This window comes from Balaenoptera acutorostrata, chromosome 7 (genome assembly GCF_949987535.1).
Source record: "Balaenoptera acutorostrata chromosome 7, mBalAcu1.1, whole genome shotgun sequence".
NCBI lineage: Eukaryota > Metazoa > Chordata > Mammalia > Artiodactyla > Balaenopteridae > Balaenoptera > Balaenoptera acutorostrata.
In genome coordinates, this window is record NC_080070.1 from 77,948,899 (window position 1) to 77,970,846 (window position 21,948).

At 38.3% G+C, this 21,948-nt stretch overlaps 1 protein-coding gene, 1 non-coding gene and 1 pseudogene across 4 annotated transcripts in view; 1 reads left to right on the plus strand and 2 right to left on the minus strand.

Moving 5' to 3' along the window:
- Nucleotides 1–21,948, plus strand: part of LOC103011785 (ATP synthase subunit alpha, mitochondrial-like) — a 26,089-nt pseudogene continuing 4,141 nt past the window's right edge.
- The window catches only part of DBF4 (DBF4 zinc finger), a 26,330-nt gene continuing 17,582 nt past the window's right edge, over nucleotides 13,201–21,948 (minus strand). For all 3 annotated transcript variants that reach the window (XM_057549885.1, XM_057549884.1, XM_057549886.1), the window contains 4 exons: nucleotides 20,374–20,502; nucleotides 19,804–19,918; nucleotides 16,619–16,743; nucleotides 13,201–14,391 (listed from right to left, as the gene is read on the minus strand). In XM_057549885.1, coding sequence (XP_057405868.1) covers nucleotides 13,398–14,391; nucleotides 16,619–16,743; nucleotides 19,804–19,918; nucleotides 20,374–20,502 — 1,363 coding nt within the window. In that variant the 3' untranslated portion in view covers nucleotides 13,201–13,397. The remainder of the gene's footprint in view (nucleotides 14,392–16,618; nucleotides 16,744–19,803; nucleotides 19,919–20,373; nucleotides 20,503–21,948) is intronic.
- Nucleotides 17,593–17,699, minus strand: LOC114236314 (U6 spliceosomal RNA). The gene has a single exon (XR_003622287.2). It is a non-coding gene; the product is annotated as a U6 spliceosomal RNA (small nuclear RNA).

Below are 21,948 nucleotides of genomic sequence, written 5' to 3' on the forward strand. Positions count from 1 at the left end.
TGGCCTTGGGCTGTGGCTTGCACCCTCCCTTGGCAGGCCAGACTGGTCTTCAGAATGCTTTGGGATCATCCTTCGTTGCCACAGGGAACCTCCATGCCTCTTAACACTTGTCTTCAGAACACTGGCACTGCTGAGGTATCCTCTGTTCTTGAAGAGTGTAATCTTGGAGCCAAAACCTCTGTTGACTGTGAAGAAACAGGGTGTGTCTCAAGTATTGGTGATAGTATTGGTTGAATACATGGGCTGAGGAATGTTCAAGCAGACGAAATGGTAGTGTTTTCTTCAGGCTTAAAGGGTATGTTTCAACTTGGGAACTGACAATGTTGGTCTTGTTGTGTTTGGACGTGATAAACTCATTAAGGAAGGAGATATTGTGAAGAGGACGGGAGTCATTGTGAATGTTCTAGTTGGTGAGAATCTACTGGGTTGTATAGTAGATGTCCTTGGTAATGTCATTGATGGCAAGGATCCAGTTGGTTCCAAGACCCATTGGTGAGTTGGCCTGAAAGCCCCTGGCATCATTTCTCCAATCTCTGTGCAGAAACCAGTGCAGACTGGCATTAATGCTGTGGATAGCTTGGTGCTGATTGGTTGTACAGTACAGGCTGACGATTGGTGACTGACAGACTGGCAAAACATCAATGATTGACATAATTATTAACCAGAAACATTTCAGTGATGGATCTGATGGAAAGAAGAAGCTCTACTATATCTACACTGCTATTGGTCAGAAGAGATCCACTGTTGTCCAGTTGGTGAAGACACTTACAGATGTGGATGCCATGAAGAACACCAGTGTGGTTTCAGCCACTGCTGCTGACACTACCCTCCATCAGCACCTGACTCCTTATTCTTGCTGTGCTGTGGGAGAGTATTTTAGGGATAATGGCAAACATGCTTTGATCATCTATGATGAATTATCCAAACAGGCTGGTGCCTCTGCTGATCTGCAGACCACTCAGCTACTCATGAGGCCCAGCCTGATGATGTGTTCTACGCACACTCTCATCTACAGGAGAGGGCAGACATAATGAACGATTCTTTTGGTGGTGGCTCCTTGACTTCTTTACCAGAAACACAAGCTGGTGATGTGTCTGCTTACATTCCAACGAATATCGTTCCTATCCGTGATGGACAGATCTTCTTGGAAACAGAATTGTTCTACAAAGGAATCTGCCCTACCATGTACATTGGTTTTTCTGTGTCCTGTGTCAGATCTGCTGCCCACACCAGGTCTGTGAAGCAGGTGCAGGCACCATGAAGTCGAAATTGGCTCCTATGGTGAGGTTGCTGCGTTTGCCCAGTTCAGTTCTGACCTCCATGCTTCTACTCGACAACTCTTGAGTCATGGTGGGTATCTGAGTTGCTGAAGCAGGGACAGTATTCTATGGCTGTTGAAGAACTCGCAGCTCTTATGCTGGGGTAAGTGAGTATCTTGATAACTGGAGCTGTTTCTATTTTTGTGTGTGTGTTTTTGTTTTTGCTGAAGTATTTAGAAGCAAATCTTAGATGGCATGCTATTTAACCCAGCCACTTCATTATGCTTTGAAAGACAAAATTTTTTTCCTTAGGTAACTGCAAATCCATTTTTACATCTAACAAAGGAAATAAAACATTTCTGAAGTTTTAATACAAACTATTAACATTTCTCCGATTGTCTCAAAAAATGCCTTTTTACAATTATTTTTTTTCAGATCAGAGTCCAAGCAAGGTCCACATCTTGAATTTGGTTCTTAGGGTCTCTAGGATCTCTTTTCATCTGGAGGAGTGCTCCTTTTCCCCTCCCTTATTCCATTTACTTCTTGAAGAAAGTGGGTCAGTAGTCCTGCTGTCTAGAAGTGAGATCTAAAGACTTGATTAAATTCTGTTTCAAGTTTTGACGAGACTAGCTGTAGGTGATGTTACAGACTTCATATTGTTTCAGCACCTGGAGAACCACATAGTGTCAGATTGTCTCACGTTTTTAGTAATGCTTAATTCAGGTGGTGACAACCTAGTTCCTTCATTATGAAGTTTCCCAACAGTCTTTTAACTAATGATTTTAATATCTATTGATGACTATTGTCTGATTCATTTTGAAATAGGGGTTGCAAGATGGTGATTTTCTAATTTGATCATTACTTCTACATTTATTAGCTAGAAGTCTTCTGTATAGAAAAACTTTTCTGCATCCTTTAGGCTTATTTGGTTACCCTGAAATACTGTTCATACCGAAAAGACAGGAGAGATCTTTAATTATTTCCTTTAAATTATCCAATTTCAGAGTAATGTGTTGGTTACCTAGCAACCTCCATGATGTCCAAAGAATCTCTCTCTCTGTCTTTTTCCTTTTTTGCATGTCACTACAAACTCATGGCTTTACACATTCAATGTATTTCTATCAGTTGTAGTTGATACATTATTTTATTTTGGGCACATGGGGAAACATTTTGTTGTTTTCTGTATTTATTTAATATGGCAATATTAACTTTTGATAGCTTCCTTGCTTTCTATCATAATGTGATATCCCAAGCTCAATTGGTACATTTCCTGGAATTGACTGTTCAGAAATAACCCTGAGTCCTTTTAGTGTGTGAAGGTGTTTTGAGACCAGAGTATGAAATTCTTGTTGCTACTTGATTATCATTGCTTCTTGGCCTTTCAGTGGACAGTTAGAAAATAAGTACCTTTTAAAAAATAAAGTTACAAGTTTATACTGATATTTACAACCACAATTTAAAATTACAAGGTTTTTCAACTGACATTTTGATGCTGAACATTAGTCCTTAGCAGCTTTAACATAGTTTCTTAGTTGTATTATGTTAAAATATATACAATTGTTACTATTAACAATAAGAATACTAAGTGACATTAGGTATTTTAAGATTTGTTTGCCCTTTTAATATTTTTGTCCTAGGAACGTATTGCACTAAAAACTGTGTAGTCAAAATATTTTGTTCTGAGATCAATTGGAATAATTCTTTTCTCTGTGTGATTTTGTTACCAAACTGATATACCATTAGGTTCATTTGTTTCAGTTTGTTTTCAACTTCTAGGCATTGGTTTTTATTTTCTTTTTTTTTTAAAAGGATTTTCTTTTATTTATTTATTTATTTATTTTATTTTTGGCTGTGTTGGGTCTTCGGTTCGTGCGAGGGCTTTCTCCAGTTGTGGCAAGCGGGGGCCACTCTTCATCGCGGTGCGGGGACCGCTCTTCATCGCGGTGCGGGGACCGCTCTTCATCGCGGTGCGCGGGCCTTTCTCCATCGCGGCCCCTCCCGTTGCGGGGCACAGGCTCCAGACGCGCAGGCTCAGCAATTGTGGCTCACGGGCCCAGCTGCTCCGCGGCATGTGGGATCTTCCCAGACCAGGGCTCGAACCCGTGTCCCCTGCATTAGCAGGCAGATTCTCAACCACTGCGCAACCAGGGAAGCCCAGTAATTGATTTTTGTAATGGGGTTTAGCTGCTTTTCACTGCTGTGTTTATGCCGCTTTACATCCACATGTCTCACTTACAGAGAGATATCAATACATAGGTTTTAAGATTCTTACTAGTCAGATATATTCTAGGGCGGTGAATAGGGGGTGTTGAGTCCAGTTCACTGAGCAAGGAGTAGGTCTTGTCTATTACATATTGGGTTTATGGAATGGTATCTGAGCTAATTTCAAACCCTTGTTTTATGCATCACCCCACCTCTCCTTTCCCGTTAAGCAGCCATAGTGTGTTTTCTAAACGTGTGACTCTGTTCTGTTTTGTAATTCAGTTCAAGTGTAGCGGTTTTTACATTGCCTCTATAAGTGATATCTTAGGATCAGTGTCTTTTTCTGTGTGACTTATTTCACTTAGAATCGTCGTACCTAAATCCACTCATCATGCTGCTACTAGCCTTATGACGTTGATTTCATGGCTGAGTGATATTCCTTTGTACATAAGGACCACAACTTCTTTATCCATTTTCCTCTTTCCTGGGATATTTAAGGTGTAACGAAGTGGAGGTTCTTGTCAACAGAGCAGCCCTAAACTTTGGGATGCCTGTGTCTTGCTGATTTTTAGTTTTCCCAATTTATACGCCCATGAGTGGAAGTGCCCTATGCTCTGTAAGCTGAGTTTTTTAGATGTTTCAGGACACACCGTACACTTCTCCAGAGTGGCTGTTGGCAATTTACATTCCGCCCATCAGCGTAGCAAGGCTCCCGTTTCTCCATGGCCTGTCCTGCATTTCTGGTTTTGACACTTTATTCAGCATGGCCCTTTTGACCGATGGGAAGCGAGACTTCTTTGTAGCGCTGATTTGCCTTTCCAGGTTGCTTGGTTGGCCAAAAAGGGCGTATGCGTTTTTTCCTGAATATATTCAGGAAAAAACGCATACGCCCTTTTTGGCCAAGGGCATCATTGTCGAGGTTTCGCCGCTTTTCCTGTGCTTTAAAGGCGATTCGAATCTACCTCCTGAAATCTGTTTCCTGCAATTCTGCCTTGCTTTCAGATCCTCTTCGTTGCCTTCCCTCGATATATTTGTGGACGAGAGTTATCATTTATAACTCTGCAGGTTTGTGAATTGCAGTGCCCCTGAGCTCCATTTTTCAACTCGCTTTCTTGAAGGCTGGCCGCAAAAGCGCAGGATTGCTTCAGGCCCTATTCTGGTTCCGGGCGCAGGCTGAGCCTGTGGTTAATTCTTCTTCCTGATGGGAAAATAGAGTGAGCTGTGCCTGTCCCAACACCTAGAGCTAGTCTCTCATTGGTTCCCCCTCTTCCCGTTCATCCTCAGGACAAATTGCAACCTGTACGGAACAGGAGGTTAAAGGTGCTGATTCTCCAAGGAGGGAGATTGCTAGTAAAGCGGCTGGAATGGCGAACCCGAGCACAAGGAGATGAGAAATGAGGAGCGTTTTAGAAACCTTTCCCGATCACACGGTGTACCATCTTCTGGGTTTCTTTTTTTTTTTTTTTTTTTTTAATGAGGATCTTGAATCAGATGCGTATGTTTTGATTGATTGATTGATTGATTGATTTTGGCTGTGTTGGGTCTTCGTTTCTGTGCGAGGGCTTTCTCCAGTTGTGGCAAGCGGGGGCCACTCTTCATCGCGATGCGCGGGCCTCTCACCGCCGCGGCCTCTCTCGCCGCGGAGCACAGGCTCCAGACGCGCAGGCTCAGCAGTTGTGGCTCACGGGCCCAGCCGCTCCGCGGCATGTGGGATCTTCCCAGGCCAGGGCTCGAACCCGTGTCCCCTGCATTAGCAGGCAGACTCTCAACCACTGCGCCACCAGGGAAGCCCCCATCTTCTGGGTTTCTGATGCATGTTTTCGATGTAGGAAGATGCCCTTGAACCTGGAGATTTGGGACCCATGGGATGGGTACCACGCAGTATTCCTTTAAAGGGTCTGCGTTTGCTCCCCCAACCTCACCAAACCTCTCAGCCCCAAGAGGGTCCACCCTTATGTCTCAATCAGCTGTGGGTCTAGATATGGTCAATCCAGGTGGCATCACAGCCCCTGAACGAATTTGGTAAGAATTTCTCTCTCTTTCACTGTCTTTGTTTCACGGGTTTTTAAAAGTAATTGATTTTTATAATGGGGTTTAGCTACTTTTCACTGCTGTGTTTATGCTGCTTTACACCCACTAGACTCACTTACAGAGAGATATCAATACATAGGTTTTAAGATTCTTACTAGTCAGATATATTCTTGGGCGGTGAATAGGGGGTCTTGAGTCCAGTTCACTGAGCAAGGAGTAGGTCTTGTCTATTACATATTGGGTTTATGGAACGGTATCTGAGCTAATTTCAAACCCTTGTTTTATGCATCACCCCACCTCTCCTTTCCCGTTAAGCAGCCATAGTGTGTTTTCTAAACGTGTGACTCTGTTCTGTTTTGTAATTCAGTTCAAGTGTAGCGGTTTTTACATTGCCTCTATAAGTGATATCTTCTGATAAGTGTCTTTTTCTGTGTGACTTATTTCACTTAGAATCGTCGTACCTAAATCCACTCATCATGCTGCTACTAGCCTTATGACGTTGATTTCATGGCTGAGTGATATTCCTTTGTACATAAGGACCACAACTTCTTTATCCATTTTCCTCTTTCCTGGGATATTTAAGGTGTAACGAAGTGGAGGTTCTTGTCAACAGAGCAGCCCTAAACTTTGGGATGCCTGTGTCTTGCTGATTTTTAGTTTTCCCAATTTATACGCCCATGAGTGGAAGTGCCCTATGCTCTGTAAGGAACCAAAAAAAGGAAAAATGAGAAAGGAATATTTTTAATTTATTGTCTTCATTTTAAAATGTAAGATGACTAAATGTACCAATGAAATAATTTAAAAGCAAGGGTATCTTTTCCTTATCTGAATATACTTGCAAGTTCTATTTTAATTTTAAACAGTCTTGGTCACAGCATCCCTTCAACTGTAACAGGAAAAATGAAATGACACCAACAAGGTATGTGACAACTTGAGCTGTGAAATTTCAATAGGCAAAACTGACGAATCAGGGCTAGCATTATATTCAACACCTTTAACTAAGACGTTTGAAGTACATCCTCAGTGATTTTTTTGTTTTTGTTTTTTCCTCAGTGATATTTTGGAATATTATTTTGTACTTGTTTAACAAACATTTACTAACTGTATATTGTATGTCAACACTGTACCAACTACTCACGGTTACAAAACTATACTTTCACAGTGGCTATCCTTCACTGAGTGCTAATTAAATGTCAAGTAAGTTTACAGAGATTATTTTAGTTAATCCTCGCGAAAGAGGTAATTTTATTACTCTCAGTATTCCAATGAGGGAACAGAGGCTTTCCAGAGAGTTCTGTTTTCAAAAAGTTTACCATCTAGAGCGATGAGAGTAGCAGTAGATAGAATATAAAGTGCTAAATGCTACAAGAAAGGGTGCAGAGGAAGGGTTGCCTTTGGAGTTGGGAATGAGGAAGGCCTTCCAGAGAACAGGATAGTTGTTCTGAATTTGAAAGGTAGGGAGGAGTTTGCATGGTGAAGAGTGGAGAATATTGCCAGCATATGCAAAGACATTGAACTCTGAAATGATTTGAGCATTAGTGAGAACTTTTCTATAAGCCTTTGATTTATTCATCATCTACCACACATTCTGTATTTCCATATTCAAACAAAGATCTGGCTTAGGCAATGAGGAATCATCTGATTGAGTTATTATCAAGGGCTGGAGTGCTGGCAGGGCTTGTTCGGATTAGCATATGGGTTAGAACTTCACGTCCTAGGCTTTGGCCTTAACTTGGCAGGTCTCCCGGGGGTAGATTCCACACTGAATAGCAGAATGGCTAAGAAAACAAATTCTTGTGCCAGACTGTCTGGGTTTAAATCTCAGCTCTGCCACTTCTTACCAGCGGATGTGACCTTGGATATGTTACCAAACATTTTTATGCCTTACTATCTTCATTTGGAAAATGAGAACAATAATGACAGAACCTACTTCATCATAGGATTGTTATGAGGATAAAAGAAGTTAATAGATACAAAGCTCTGAGAATAGTGCCTGGTACATATGAAGCTCTGTATAAGTACTAAGTACTAGTATTACTTGAGACTAGTATTTAAACAAAATGCTACTTTGTTCATTTAGAGTGAACTTTGTTCCTTTCTCATGGTGCTAAGAGTCTCCTAGGTCCTACTTTTTTGGTATTAAGATGCCTGAGATGCTAAATTTTGAATCAGAAAGTTGTTTGCTGGGAATTGGCCTAGAATATTTGTCCTAGGCCCTAGTAAAGGCCAGTGAGATATCTCTCCACCATAACAGAAACATTCTCTGTTCGTTGGGTTACATCTCCCAGAATCATTATCTTACTCCTTTGTTACTATCTGCCCGGCCAGATATAGCTAGTGGGTTCAGAGTCGAATGGAGATAGAACTTGGAAAGAACCCCTGAAGTGCTAGTTGTTAAGCCAGGATCTTTTTGATAAGACACGCAGGGTGACCTATTTGAGGCTCTGCTGTCTACTCTACAGACCCCGTGGTGGAAAGTGGCTGGGGTTTCCCTAACTTGGAAGGACTTGGAGCAATTCCTGTAGTTCCTTGATTATTACAATGTCCCTGATAGACTAGAGACAGGGAAGGCTTTATTACAGAGCTCTTGATGCATTCTTTAGAACCCTCAGCTAAGTAGACTAGCTCAGGACTTTGCTTGGACTTTGTTTTCTATATATAATATCACGTCATCTGCAAACAGAGGCAGTTTTACTTCTTCCTTTCTGATTTGGATCCTTATTATGTCTTTTTGTTGCCTAATTGCTCTGGCTAGTACTTCTAGTACTATGTTTAATAAAAGTGGCAAGAGTGGGAATGTTTGTTTTGCTGCTGGTCTTAGAGGAAAAACTTTGTTTCTTACCACTGAGTATGATGTTAGCTGTGGGCTTATCATATATGACCTTTCTTATGTTGAGTAACATTCTCTCTGTGCCTAGTTTGTTGACAGTTTTTATCATGAATGGATTTCAGATTTTGTCAAGTGCTTTTTCTGCATCTGTTGAGATGATCATACAATTTTTAACCTTCATTTTGTTATGTGGTGTATCATATTAATCTCCTTTGACAGTTGTTGCAGTTGTGTGCTTCTGGCCACATCTTGCCTGTTCTATATATCTATATATAATTATATATATTTGAATGAAACCCATCACATATACAGATGCCATGTGCACATAACCATAATAATAATTGGCAAGGTTAAAGAGGCAGCCAGAGGAAGGCTGATCCTCAGAGAGTTGTGGAGTTGGTTAATAGAACACAGTTCCTTTAGGAGTGAAATGGATGGACAATAACAAAGGAATCTACTCAATATGTATCATTAAAATAAATCCACCTCAGGAGGCTGAGAGCAGTTGCTCCAATAAAGTCATGCTCTCTTGTTCTGTTTCCAAACTTGAGTCAGTTTTTCAACCCAGAAACCATTGACTGAGGAAAAGTCATGTCCCCAGGAGAAGGACACTGCAACACATGTCAAATACATGTGGTAATGATTCCCCTAGTCCTTCCCCAAAGGGACTTACCTCCAGCTATTTGAGTAATTGCACTGGGGACAAAGGTAAGAATAACCCAATATTTGTTGGATGCAGGGTCTGAATTCACAATGATACCTGGGATCCAAAGCACCTCGTATAATGGGTGCATATGGCAGCCAGGTAATAAATGGAGTCCTGGCCAAGGTTTGGCTCACAGTGGGTCAACAATGTCATTTGTTTAGCCTCTGAATGTTTTATTAGAGCGAATACTTAGTACTTCATAAAATCCCTCGCGTTGTGTCCCTGACCTACAGGATAAGAATCATTATAGTGGGAGAGACAAAAAAAGAAAGAAAGAAAGAAAGAAGGAAGAGAGAAGAGAAGAGAAGGAAAAGGAAAAGAAAACACCAAGTAAGTGGTAATCTCTGAAACTGCCTCTATCCCTCAGCCAAATAATAAATCAAAAACACTATCTTAACCTGGGGTGGTGGTGGAGGAAATTAGTGAGCCTGTGAAGTATCTAAAAGATGGTTGATTCCCATCATCTGGGTTGTAAAGAATGACAGCAGACTGCCACAAACTGCGCTAAGTCATAGGCTCAACTGCAGTTGAAGTGCCAGATGTGGTTTCCTTTCCATTGCACGTGAACATATTCCCAAGTACCTGGTAGGCAGACATTGATTGGGTAGATGCATAATTTCCATCCCTGTTAGGAAAATAAAAGATCAGAAACAGTGTGTATTCACAGGGAAAAGATGACAGTATAACTTTGTAGTTTTACCTCAGAGCTATTTAAACTTTCTTGTCCTTTGTCATCCAGTAAGTTGAAGAGGATGCCACAGAGAACATCACATTAATACATTATATCAATGGTAACATATTTATTGGACGATATGAGCAAGAAGTCGCTAACATATTGGAAACTTTGATAAGACACCCTCCCTAGAGGGTGAGAGAGATACCATAAGAAGGTTCAGGGACCTTGTCACATCAGTAATATTTTTAGAGTTCCATTGGTCAGGGGCATTCCAGGACATGCCATCCAAAGTAAAGGACAAATTATTGCACCCTGAACTTCCTAAACATGAAAAAGGTAGCATAATGCCTAGTAGGCCTCTTCAGATCTTGGAGGCAGTATATTCCAACTGGGAATACTGCTTCCACCCAGTGGCATGAAAGGCTGCCAGCTATGAGCAGAAAAGGGCTCTGCAGTCATGTAACCAGGCAGGTTCAAAGGTTCTAGAGACCTCAGTGGTAGGAAAGCTGGAGTTTATGGCAACCACCAATAGGGAATCACAACCGAGGCCCTGGGGGTTTTAGAATAAGGCCATGCCATCTTCAGTGGAGAATTATATACTTTATGAAAAATGAAGATAGTTTGTTGTATGAGATGATGATGTATGAGAGATGAATTACCTGACCATGGGGCAAAATCATCATGTGGTTACAACTGGCAATCTTGAGCTGGGGTTCTATCAGAACCATCCAGTCATAACTTGGAGCAGGTGCAGCAATAATCCATGGTAAGATGGAACTGGTACATACAGGGCTGAGCAAGAGCAGGACCCGACGGTTTGTGGGAATTGCGCAAGCAGGCAGCCCAGACCCCCATGTTGTCCATCAATGTTGTATCAGTTCCTGTCTCTTGGGTCACACCTACAGGTGTATGGGCCATCCTTTAAGACCAGATGCAAAAAGGAGGAAAAACCCAAACTTGGTTCATGGACTAGTTGCTTCTGTGGTTGCAAGCTGGAAATAGATAGCATCCTCCATACAGCTCCACTCAGGGGTGGTACTGAAAGCCAGTCACAAGGGAAAATCTTCCCAATGGGCAGAGCTTCAAGAGGTGAAGCTTGAAGTCACCCCCTTTGTGTGGAAAGAGAAGTGGCCTGAGTTCAGAATATATGTGAACTCTTGGGCAGTGAGAAATGACTGGCTGTTAAGTGATTTGTGGAGAGAAAGATTGGAAGATTGCATGTCAGGGGTAGAGGCACGTGGCATATGGGAGTGGGCATGAAGTTGTGAGCATCTTCATATCATACGTTAATACCACCCTAATGCTGGCACGATGGGTACATAAGCAAAAGGGCTATGGTGGCAGGGAGGAAAGCCATGTATGGGCTCAATGGTATGGGTTCCTATTCACTTAAGTTGATCTAGTGTTTCTGCTTTTGCCTGAAGTTCAACTTGCCAGAAACAGCGACCAACACTGAGCTCCTGATATGGCACAATCCCTCCAGGAGACCAACCTGGCACTTGATGACAAGTTGATCACGCTAGGCACAGTAACAGACATATTCCAGGTAGGAGATTGTCTTTCTTGCTCACGCCATCACTTTTTGAGGATTTGATTTATTGGCATGGCATCATACATAATTTCATGTTACACCAGGGGGTTGACTTTATGGCGAAGGTGTTGGAGTGAGCCCATGGTCAGGTGGTCCACGGTCTTAACTCATATAGAATCACCCAGAAGCTTCCTAAATGATAGAGTATTGGAATGGCCTGTTAAAGGCACAGCTGTAGCATTAGCTTGGAGGTGTGGAGGTGATATTTTTGAGGATGGGGTATCACCTAGGATGCAGGATACACTTTGAGTTCAAAACGTTTATATGGTGCTATGTCTCTGATAAAAGAATACATGGGTCTGGGAACCAACAGGTGGAAGCAGGAGTGGCCCTACTTGCCATTATTATTCCTGTGTCCCTCTTGTAATTTGTGCTTCCCATTTTATCAATTCCTGTTGAACTATAAGCTGCAATTACCACCTAGCCCCTTTGGGTTCCTTGTTCCAAGAGACCAGCAGACAAGGAGTCACCATCCCGGTAGGAGTAATTGATTCCGATCCATCTTTAATAAAGAACGTGCTGCCCCAGCTGCTGGGAGTACAGGCAGTAGACAGCTTACAGCTGTCAGCTCCTGAAGGAATTCTCATCTGCAGAGCCTCCTTGCCTGGTCATGCCCCGTCTGAGTGGTCATTGAACCATTCACTGATTTACCAGTCAGCTTCACCTAGCAACTGCGAGATTCTTGTGGGGTCAACTATGTCCAAAGGCACTCGTTAGAAAACATCCTGCATGCTAAACTCCATCATAGAGTTTACTTCCTGTGGGAACCCAGCCTGTGATGAGTTGCCGTTACGACTCAGTTTTTATACTGTTTGAAAGTGCTAAGACAAGGTAAAGAAAGAGATTTTATGGGATTACTATTAGGGGCAACTAATGTGGTCTTTGGGAGCCTCAAAGAGTTTTTGAAAAACAAAAAACGAAAAACCAACCATTTAATTTATCCCTTCAAAGTTAAAGATGTTTGTTAACAATAAGAGAACTGCTTTTGAAATGGTCACGATATGAGAGCATTTTGAAAATGGCTATTTGTCTGTTGTTACATGAGTTTACTACTGAAAATATGTCATTATATAAGAACCCTCATACTTATAAATGGAATTTTCTGTCCTGTGTAAAAATCTTCCAAGGGATTTTTTGTTTAAAACGTGAACGCATGTATGCACTATAAAGGATATTTCAGTGATCCTCCTTTAAGTACAGCCATGAACAATAAAATTGTTAATTTTAGTTGACAGTGTATTCATATAATATTCATTGGCACTAATTTTTATTGTGAACCATCTACCGGTAAGAGTTGAAATTTTCCTGATATTATTTGAATTTTCTCTTCTCTAAATTATTGAATCACCAAGTGACTGATCAAAGGCAATCTGCATGTTTCAAAACATATCTAGTTCATTGCCATCCTTTCCCTTTCCTTTCTTGATACCAAATTAGGGATTAAAGAGTCATTTTTGGAAGAAATTACTTCCAAAGGTAAATAAGAACAGTGGAAAAATTATTTCATTCCACATGCTAGCCTGGTTAAGTTTTTCCTCATGGCTTCTATTTATCTCTACAAATAACCTAACTCCTCAGTGCCAACACCCTAGCATGGTCCAACTAGTTCACCCTCATGTGTCAATGTTTCTGGTAATAATGATTTCCAGAACTCAGACACTGAAATACAATTTTTCCTTTCTGTATGAAAATTAGGTTTTTAAAAGCAATATTATCATGTTATCGTGGAAATCTGTTTTAATAGACAATAGATATAACTAGAATATCTAAATTTAAAATGCTAAATTTTGATATTCTCAAAATTTCCCTTGAAATTAGTTTTCACTGACATAAAGCAAACTTATTATTCATAATAGTTCTTAGAAAACAATTATGAACATAGTATGCAAAATAAGATGAGTCACAAGTTTATTCTACAATTTTTCTAGAATAGGTATTCAATTCTGTAGAAGAATGCAAACATCACCTTTATTAATATTTACATTTCATTCTGTAAACAAAATTGGCAAAACCTCACCTCCAAAACTAAGAATTTTTATACATATTTATAAAAATTTCAATATGATCTTCATTGCTTCTGAAAGGTATTTATTTTTTTAAATCTAAAAACCAGAAAATGTAGAAGTTGAAGGGGAAGAGTAAAACACTGATAACAGATTTGAATTTTCCTCTTCCCAAATATCTAAAACATCACATATACCACTGTTTTCGGTGTAGCTTGTGAAACCCAAAAATTCTGACTTTTCTTCACTGGTTTGAAATAAGTCCAGTAGAGATTGTACTGATGAGTTACAAATTCTGTTTTCTTCTTGTATAGTAAGAAATTCAGTTCTTTTCTTATATAACTCCACATTTGGTTCCAGATTTTCTTTTTTATTTCTTCCTAATAGTATTTTCACTTTCCGATGGATTTTACCAGAAGGTAAACTATCCATATTCTTGATGTCACATGGGTTGGCTTCCTCAGGAGGGCTTTGGGATGGAGCCTTTGCCTGAATTGTTAGGTGCGCCTGTGAACTGTTTATTGCTAACAGATCAGAATCATGATGAAATACTGAATGAAGGTCCTTTTCCTTCATATCCTTTGCTGGAAAAAGCACAGTATCTGACTTTTGTTTTGGCTGAGATGCACTATTATCCGTACTGAAATGAGAAACTTGTACAGATGCCTGTTGCCTACGTGGACAGTGATCCACCCTTACTTCTAAGTCATTTTCATTTATAATTAATTTATGTTCAGGAACATCAAGAATGCATTCCTGTTTATTTTTATGTGGAGACAGAGATATAAAATTTAGAGATGTAAAATTTTCTTTTATGTCATTTTCAGCTGGATTTAACATGGAACATTTATTAGATGTTTTATCATCATGTCCTCTTAATTCACTTGAAAGGTGTGGGATGTGTTCTGAAGTAGACATAAACTTTTGTTCAGGTTCCTGGGTTTCTTTATACAGGAAACCGTGCTCCATCACCTGTACATTTTCCCTGGAGTTTTTCTGAGAAGTATGTTGTAATTCCATCTTTTCTTTAGGTTCAGACTTTTTCAAGACATTTGCAGTAATAGGAGAAAGGGATCCAACACTGTATTTTATTCTTTAGAGGAAAAAGAAAAGAAAAAAATTAAAATTGCTATCAAAAATTCCTGAGTATTTAAAAACTAAATTAGTAAAAATCTTTAAAAACTGTTTACAAAACTTATTTAACTTAGAATAACGCTACAAAAATATAGAACATTTAATATTTAGCCAAATTTACTTTAGATGCTTTTATTTTTTTGGCTGCGCCGTGTGGCATGCAGGATCTTAGTTCCCCGACCAGGGGTCAAACCCATGCCCCCTGCGGTGGAAGTGGGGAGTCTTAACCAATGGACTGCCAGGGAAGTCCACTTTAGATGTTTTTAAAATAATAAAACTTTACAGATATAGCTAAAAACTCTAGTGTACCACTCCTCATCCACATTCTTCCACTTCCTCCCAGAGGTAAGCAGTATCGTGACTTTGGTATTTAAAACTACTTTGATCATATAAATCAAAGAAAGATGATAGTAAAGGGATTTGGGTCTGTTCCTAATTTTTTCACTGTCCTGAAAAATTTCTTAATTTCTATGCTTTGATTTACATTAATGTTGACTTAGCATGTGGAGAATGAGTATTGGGAAACCTAAGGCAGAAATGGATATTTATTTATATTTAAAAATAAACAATCCAATATTATAGTGAGCCAGAAACCTTATATCATTATACTTCTAAAGATGACAAGTTAGTAATCCTTAAGTTTCACACACATATTTGACCTGAAACTCTCTTCTTCATGGAGCCTCTTAATATCCTTGGGATGCTAGTTTGTATTAGACAATCCTAAACTACTTACAAAGAGAAAAAAACTTAACAGCTCACTAATTATGTTTTATGTTATACATGTCACAGATAATGAAGAGAAATATAGAATTCCACCTGCCCCTTCAAAACCAGAATGGTTCCTTTTCTACTTATTTTGTTGATACTTAAGACTCCTCTTAAACAAATGGAGGATATAAAATGTAAAAACACTAGTCCAACATCACTCTTCTTTAAAGTCCAGAGATGTTTAAGTGACTTGTCTATAGAGATAAAAACTGTGCAGATAATAAGATAATTAAGGAATAAACCAGTTTAAATATAAGTACTAAGGGCTTCCCTGGTGGCGCAGTGGTCGAGAATCTGCCTGCTAATGCAGGGAACACGGGTTCGCGCCCTGGTCTGGGAGGATCCCACATGCCGCGGAGCAACTAGGCCCGTGAGCCACAACTACTGAGCCTGCGCGTCTGGAGCCTGTGCTCCGCAACAAGAGAGGCCACAATAGTGAGAGGCCCGCGCACCGCGATGAAGAGTAGCCCCCGCTTGCCGCAACTACAGGAAGCCCTAGCACAGAAACGAAGACCCAACATAGCAATCAATCAATCAATAAATAAATCTTTAAAAAAAAAAATATATAAGTACTAATTCAGAATTTTGCTGCAGAATGAGTTTTTAGGGAATTCTAAATTCTTACAGTAGCCCATATAAGTTTTAATAGTTGGAAATATGTTTCCTCTCCAAATATTAAATCAGTCATGAACAATCATTCTGAATGTTACAGAAGTAAGAGGTTTAGGAACTGTTCTATCCAGATACAGCCAAAAAACTTTCTAGTTAATTTTCAGAAGCTGTAGCTTGGTATCATATTTTATAGTCTTCTTTATGCCTTAAGATTGGTCTAAAAACAGATATAAGGACTTAACAACCTATTGAGTTATTACCAATTCTAGGGTGTATTCATATGAAAGCATTTCTTTTTTAGATTTATGGGAATAATCTTAATGAGGCTCATTTTGTCAATGTACAGTTACTGTATACTGAACATCACTGTATTCACACTTTATACAGCTCGGGCCAAATCTAGTCTGCCATCTATTTTTTTAAATAAAGTTTTACTGGAATATAGCCACACCCATTCATTTACATATTGTCTGTGGCTACTTTCATTGTACAATGGCAAAGCCGAGCAGCTTCAATAGAGATCTTGTGGTTCACAAAGCCTAAAATATTAACTATATGGTTCTTTATAGAAAAAGTTTGCCAACTCCCCTTTTCGACTATGTTAAGAAGAGAGCCTTAAAAGTAATAATAAGGTAAGCATTTTTGGTGGTGGTGGAGGAGGGAGAGAGAAAAGAAGGAATCAGTTCTTAACCATATTTCTATGCTGAAAATATAATCCTTCTAAGAACAGAAAACATTGCATTTATTTTTAGTTTAATGGTTTAATATTCTTGTAAAATTTAAAACTTGCGTTGATAAATTACCTTTTATTTTTAGGCATGTCCCTTTCATAGTCCACAAAGTCAAAAACTAACTTAGATACAATGTCATCAACAACTTGATAGTGATTACTCTGTGCAAACTTTCTGTGTTGCTCACTTAGAAGATGCTAAAATAAAAAAAAAAAGTATATAAATCATAATTATATTTTAAAAGCAATAGATACTTTTTTCTAGTATTCTCATGCCCCTAAAATTAAGTATCTAATAACTACTCCAAAGAAATATCCTTTAGCAGAACTTAAAACAAGTAGAATAAAAGTAACTGCTGAGAAACCACTAAAAGTACTTTGGTTTTTAGTCTTCCATTTTTCAATCAGAAAAGTCAAGTACTAATGAATTAGTAGTTTAAGGGAACTGAAAACCAGTGAGCTCCATCAGAAAATGAAGATAAAGCTGAAGAAAAACAACAGTAACATATAGCATTTAGAGTATGCTAATATTTATGAAAACACTTCTCTTTACTACTTTATTTTATCCTTATGCAATTACCACTAAGTAGTAAGGTAGGGCTTATAAAATATTAAATACATGAAATGTTATGTAACATACAAGAATCCAAAACAATCTAGAAGAGAGATTAAGTATAAAAAGATGAAGTACAACTAATGCTGGGAAGAATAAAAAAAATTTTGAGAATGAGGGAATAAATGATCTCAATTACCCAGTGCTTATGACTGAGTACGGAGAAGCTTTTCTCAATCTTAAGGGTGGTTAAGAACAAAAGTCAACAACTTCAGTGTATTGGGATAAAACTCAGAGGAAACTAAGTTCCTTCTGAATAGGTGGAATCTCCAGGCTAATTCTATCATTTGTCTATCAGCTGATCAGGGAATTGTAACTAGAAGCCTGTATCAAGGTGATCATGGAAGAACCTCATTTCTGTTTCCCTAGTTTCATATCATTTTAACTTTTTTTTTGGTTATCCATTTTATTTTATTATTTAACATCTTTATTTAAAAACATGGGAACGCTTCAAGAGTTTGCGTGTCATCCTTGTGCAGGGGCCATGCTAATCTTCTCTGTATCGTTCCAATTTTAGTATATGTGCTGCCGAAGCAAGCACTAATTTTAACTTGCAATTATTTGATTTTAATTCCAAAAACGAAATTCTTCACTGGTCACAAAAAATACAGTGTTCTGGAATATAAACGTATTCCTTCCTTGCTTGCAAAATTTACCATATACAAATTATGCATGCCCAGTAATGTTAAAACTAGTAAGAAACAAAACATTAACTTTGTGAGTTCAGATTCTGTTTATTCATGTTCTTGAAAGGAAAAATAACTGAACTAAGAAAAACAACTTCCAACTTTTGTGTAGTTCCTCTCTACCTCCACCTGACTCTTTTTATTTGTGCTTTAAGTCTTGATTTAAATGTCACTTTCTCAGTTGTGCCTTCCTTGTCCCTCATTCTACATTCAGTACTCTCATTATTTATTACCACTGCACTTCATACTACACTTTTCATCCTACTTGCAAATACATGTTTCATATCTATTTCCTCTGTCAGACCATAAGATGGTAAAAGGGTAGGGAATGTATCTGCCTTGTTTGCTGCTTAATTTCCTGTGATCAAATTTGTTAAATGAATGCCTTGACACAGGTGGAACCGAATCACTGTGAAATCAAAGTTTCAAAAACAAAATATTTTCTTTATTCTTCGTGACTAGGGATCATATACATGAAAAACTGTAAAAAATAAAAATAAAAATAAAAAATAAATAAATAAAAATTTAAAAATATCCATCACAGCCTCTACTTTGATTTTCCTTTCTTGTGGTTGATTTTTAGCCCCAACATCCTCTGAGCATCAAACTAGGATCCACAAAATGATATTAAGGAAAAACATCCATTTTAGATTAATTTATTGCAACAGCAAAGTAGAATTTCAGGACCAATCTACAATTTAAATTTTCAAAATGATTTTTGGGAAGGGCAAATATTTCTGAGAAAGTTCAGCTTATGATTAAAAATAATTTTAAACTAACTGTATTTTTCTACTTTATTATATAAGCTGAACACAAAAAACGGACACAAACTTTCAGTTATAAAACAAACTTCCAATTTAGAATCTGAAGACAGAGGTAGTTAATGAATCAGATATTTTCAAATATTTTTTCTCAACTTTCCCACCATCTTCTACCAAAACCAAGCACCAAAACAGACCGTCCTAGTATTTTAAAAATTAACAATTCTAACAATAACAGCTAATATTTAATAAGCACAGTGCCAGGTACTGTCCAAAGTCTCATAGACAGACAGGAAGACAGGATTCAAACTTGGGTTAGCCTGGATCCAAAGCTCTTGCCCTTTTCATCAGTTTACAAATTGTAATTGTTCCCATTTTTAAAACTTTCTCTTCATCCCATATATATTTTCAACCACTTCTCCTTCTGCTATTTCAAAGAACTGTCTCCACTTTCTTCTCATCCTCCCATTAGTAAATCACTTGCCCATTTTTTAATTGTTAAGGCCTGAAGCATGCAGTGACCCATGACCCATCCTCTCTCCCTCCCAACATCCAATCCACTGCAAATCCTCTTGGCCCTGCCTTTACAATCATATCCGCAAACTGACTTCTACCACCATTGCTCAGTCCACCAGCATCTGTTCTTTGATCCCGTCAATCAGTTTCATTTAGCACTTTTGCATTGCTTACTTCAATATTCACAAGTCTTGTTCCCTCAACTTCTCTCAGGTCTCTACTCAAATACCACCTCATCAGTTAGGTATTCCTTGTCTAGTCTAAATAAATAGCAACACCTTCATTCCTGCTTTATTTTCTCATAGCGCTGATCTAATGTTCTCTCTATATACTTCACTATTCTTTTATCCTGTGGTTAGCTTTCTCTCCTCCCCTTCCACAGAATGTAATCTTCACAAGGGTTGCGAATTGGTCGCTTTTGTTCAATGCTGTTCACCCAGAGCAGTAATTGGTACACAGCAGGTGCTCAATAAATATTTGTTGAGTGGACAAAAATAATTTTTCAATACACATTTCCCCACTTTGGGTTCTTAAAGTTCAAGATAATTCTATCAAAAAGAAGTATCTACTATTTAATAATTACCAAGTTGTAAACCACAATCAAAAGAATAAGCTAAAATTTAAACAGCAAATATTCATAGTTTTAGAAATATCAACCCTCTAAATACAAAATCACATTTACAGTATCGAGATCTTCGTATTTCTGCAAGCAACATTCACAATATCCCTTTTTTTTCTTCTCTTTTAACTGGAGTTGAACTGGGATTCCACCACATTTATCACCATCTGTTTGGATCCTGATAGAAATATATGGTAAAAGATTAACCGCTGAACGTAAGGAGTAATTTAAAAAAATTTACAGTCCTCAACTATCAAACAGCATCTGCCATAATTTGCAGAGATTTATATAAACAAATACTTTTAGCCATTTTTCTTTTTAAGAAATTGAGAAGCAAACTGAGAATGTAACGATTATTCTGGAGAATATCTCAGATCACTGAAGAGAAACAACACATTTCAATTATTTGCAAATATTTTTAAGCTCCCCCCCACCGCCCCCATCTAAAGTGTCTAAATGTGACACACTTTAAAAAGAGATTCAGACTTTAAATCTAGCAAAGGGGCATTAAAAATATCCAGGGGAGAAAGCACAACAGTGATTAGAAACACACACACACACACCATGGCATTAAATGAATTATTTTAAATATCTGTTTAAAAAGATAAAAAATTACTTGACGGTTAAACCAACCTTAGTTTAACCTGAGTTTGCTTTTGGGTGGTAGATGGCTTATCTACATCAAATGGACTGGAGGGCTTCTGAGCAGAATAGTTTATAAAAGGCATACTGGTCAGCTGAAGATAAAATGGCCTATAAAGCCTAAAAGAATAAAAAGGCAAATACATGAGAATCTTTATGATGAAAGAAAACATGTTTGAAGTCTTATATTTCAAAATCATGTAATTCATCTGGAATCTGAAACAAACAATAGGAATCAGTTAAAATTTACTATCTTAACTATTTACTATTCTTAAGTGCACAGTTCAGTTGTATTAAGTATATTCACAATGTTTTACAACTATTAACACCTGTCCATATCTAGAGCTCTTTTCATCTTTCAAAACTGAAACTTTGTATCCACCTATAAAATAAAATAAGTAACTCCCCATTCTCTCTTCCCCACCAGCCCCTGACAACCACCATTCTACCTTGTTTCCATGAATTTGACTACTCTGGGTACCTCATTAGGTGGAATCATGTATTATTTTCCTCTTATTTCATTAAGCATAATGTCCTCAAGGTTGATCCATGTTGTGGTATGTGTCAAAATTTCATTCCTTTTTAAAGTTGAATAATATTCCATTGTATGTATATACCATATTATCCATTCATCTGTTGATCAACATCTGGGTTGCTTCTGCCTCTTGGCTATTGTGAATAGTGCTGCTATGAAAATGCATGTGCAAGTCCTTCTTCTAAACCCTGTTTTCAGTTCTTTTGGATATATACTCAGAAGTGGAGTTGCTGGATCATACAGCAAGCAGTTCAAAATTTTTGAGGACTCTCCATACGGTTTTCCATAATGGTTACACCATTTTCTAATCCCACAAACTGTGCATAAGAGTTCCAATATCTCCACAACCTCACCAACACTTATTTTTTCTTTTTAAAATAGAACCCATCCTAATGGTTGTGAGGTAACAGATTTCTCATTGTGGTTTTGATTTGCATTTCTCTGATGATTAGTAATGTTGAAAATCTTTTCATATGCTTGTTGGCAATTTGGGTATGTTTGGAGCAATGTCAAGTCCTTTGCCCATTTTTTAATTGGGTCATTTGATTTTCTGTTTTTTTTTTTTTTTAAACATCTTTATTGAAGTATAATTGCCTTACAATGGTGTGTTAGCTTCTGCTTTATAACAAAGTGAATCAGTTATACATATACAATATGTTCCCATTTCTCTTCCCTCTTGCATCTCCCTCCCTCCCACCCTCCCCATCCCACCCCTCTAGGTGGTCACAAAGCACTGAGCTGGTCTCCCTGTGCTATGCGGCTGCTTCCCACTAGTTATCTATTTTACATTTGGTAGTGTATATATGTCCATGACACTCTCTTACCCTGTCACATCTCACCCCACCCCCTCCCCATATCCTCAAGTCCATTCTCTAGTAGGTCTGTGTCTTTATTCCCGTCTTGCCACTAGGTTCTTCATGGCCTTTTTTTTTTTTTTTTCCCTTATGATTTTCTGTTGTTGAGTTCTTCATATTACTATCTTATTACATATATAACTTGCAACTATCTTCTCCCATTCTGTGGTTGCCTTC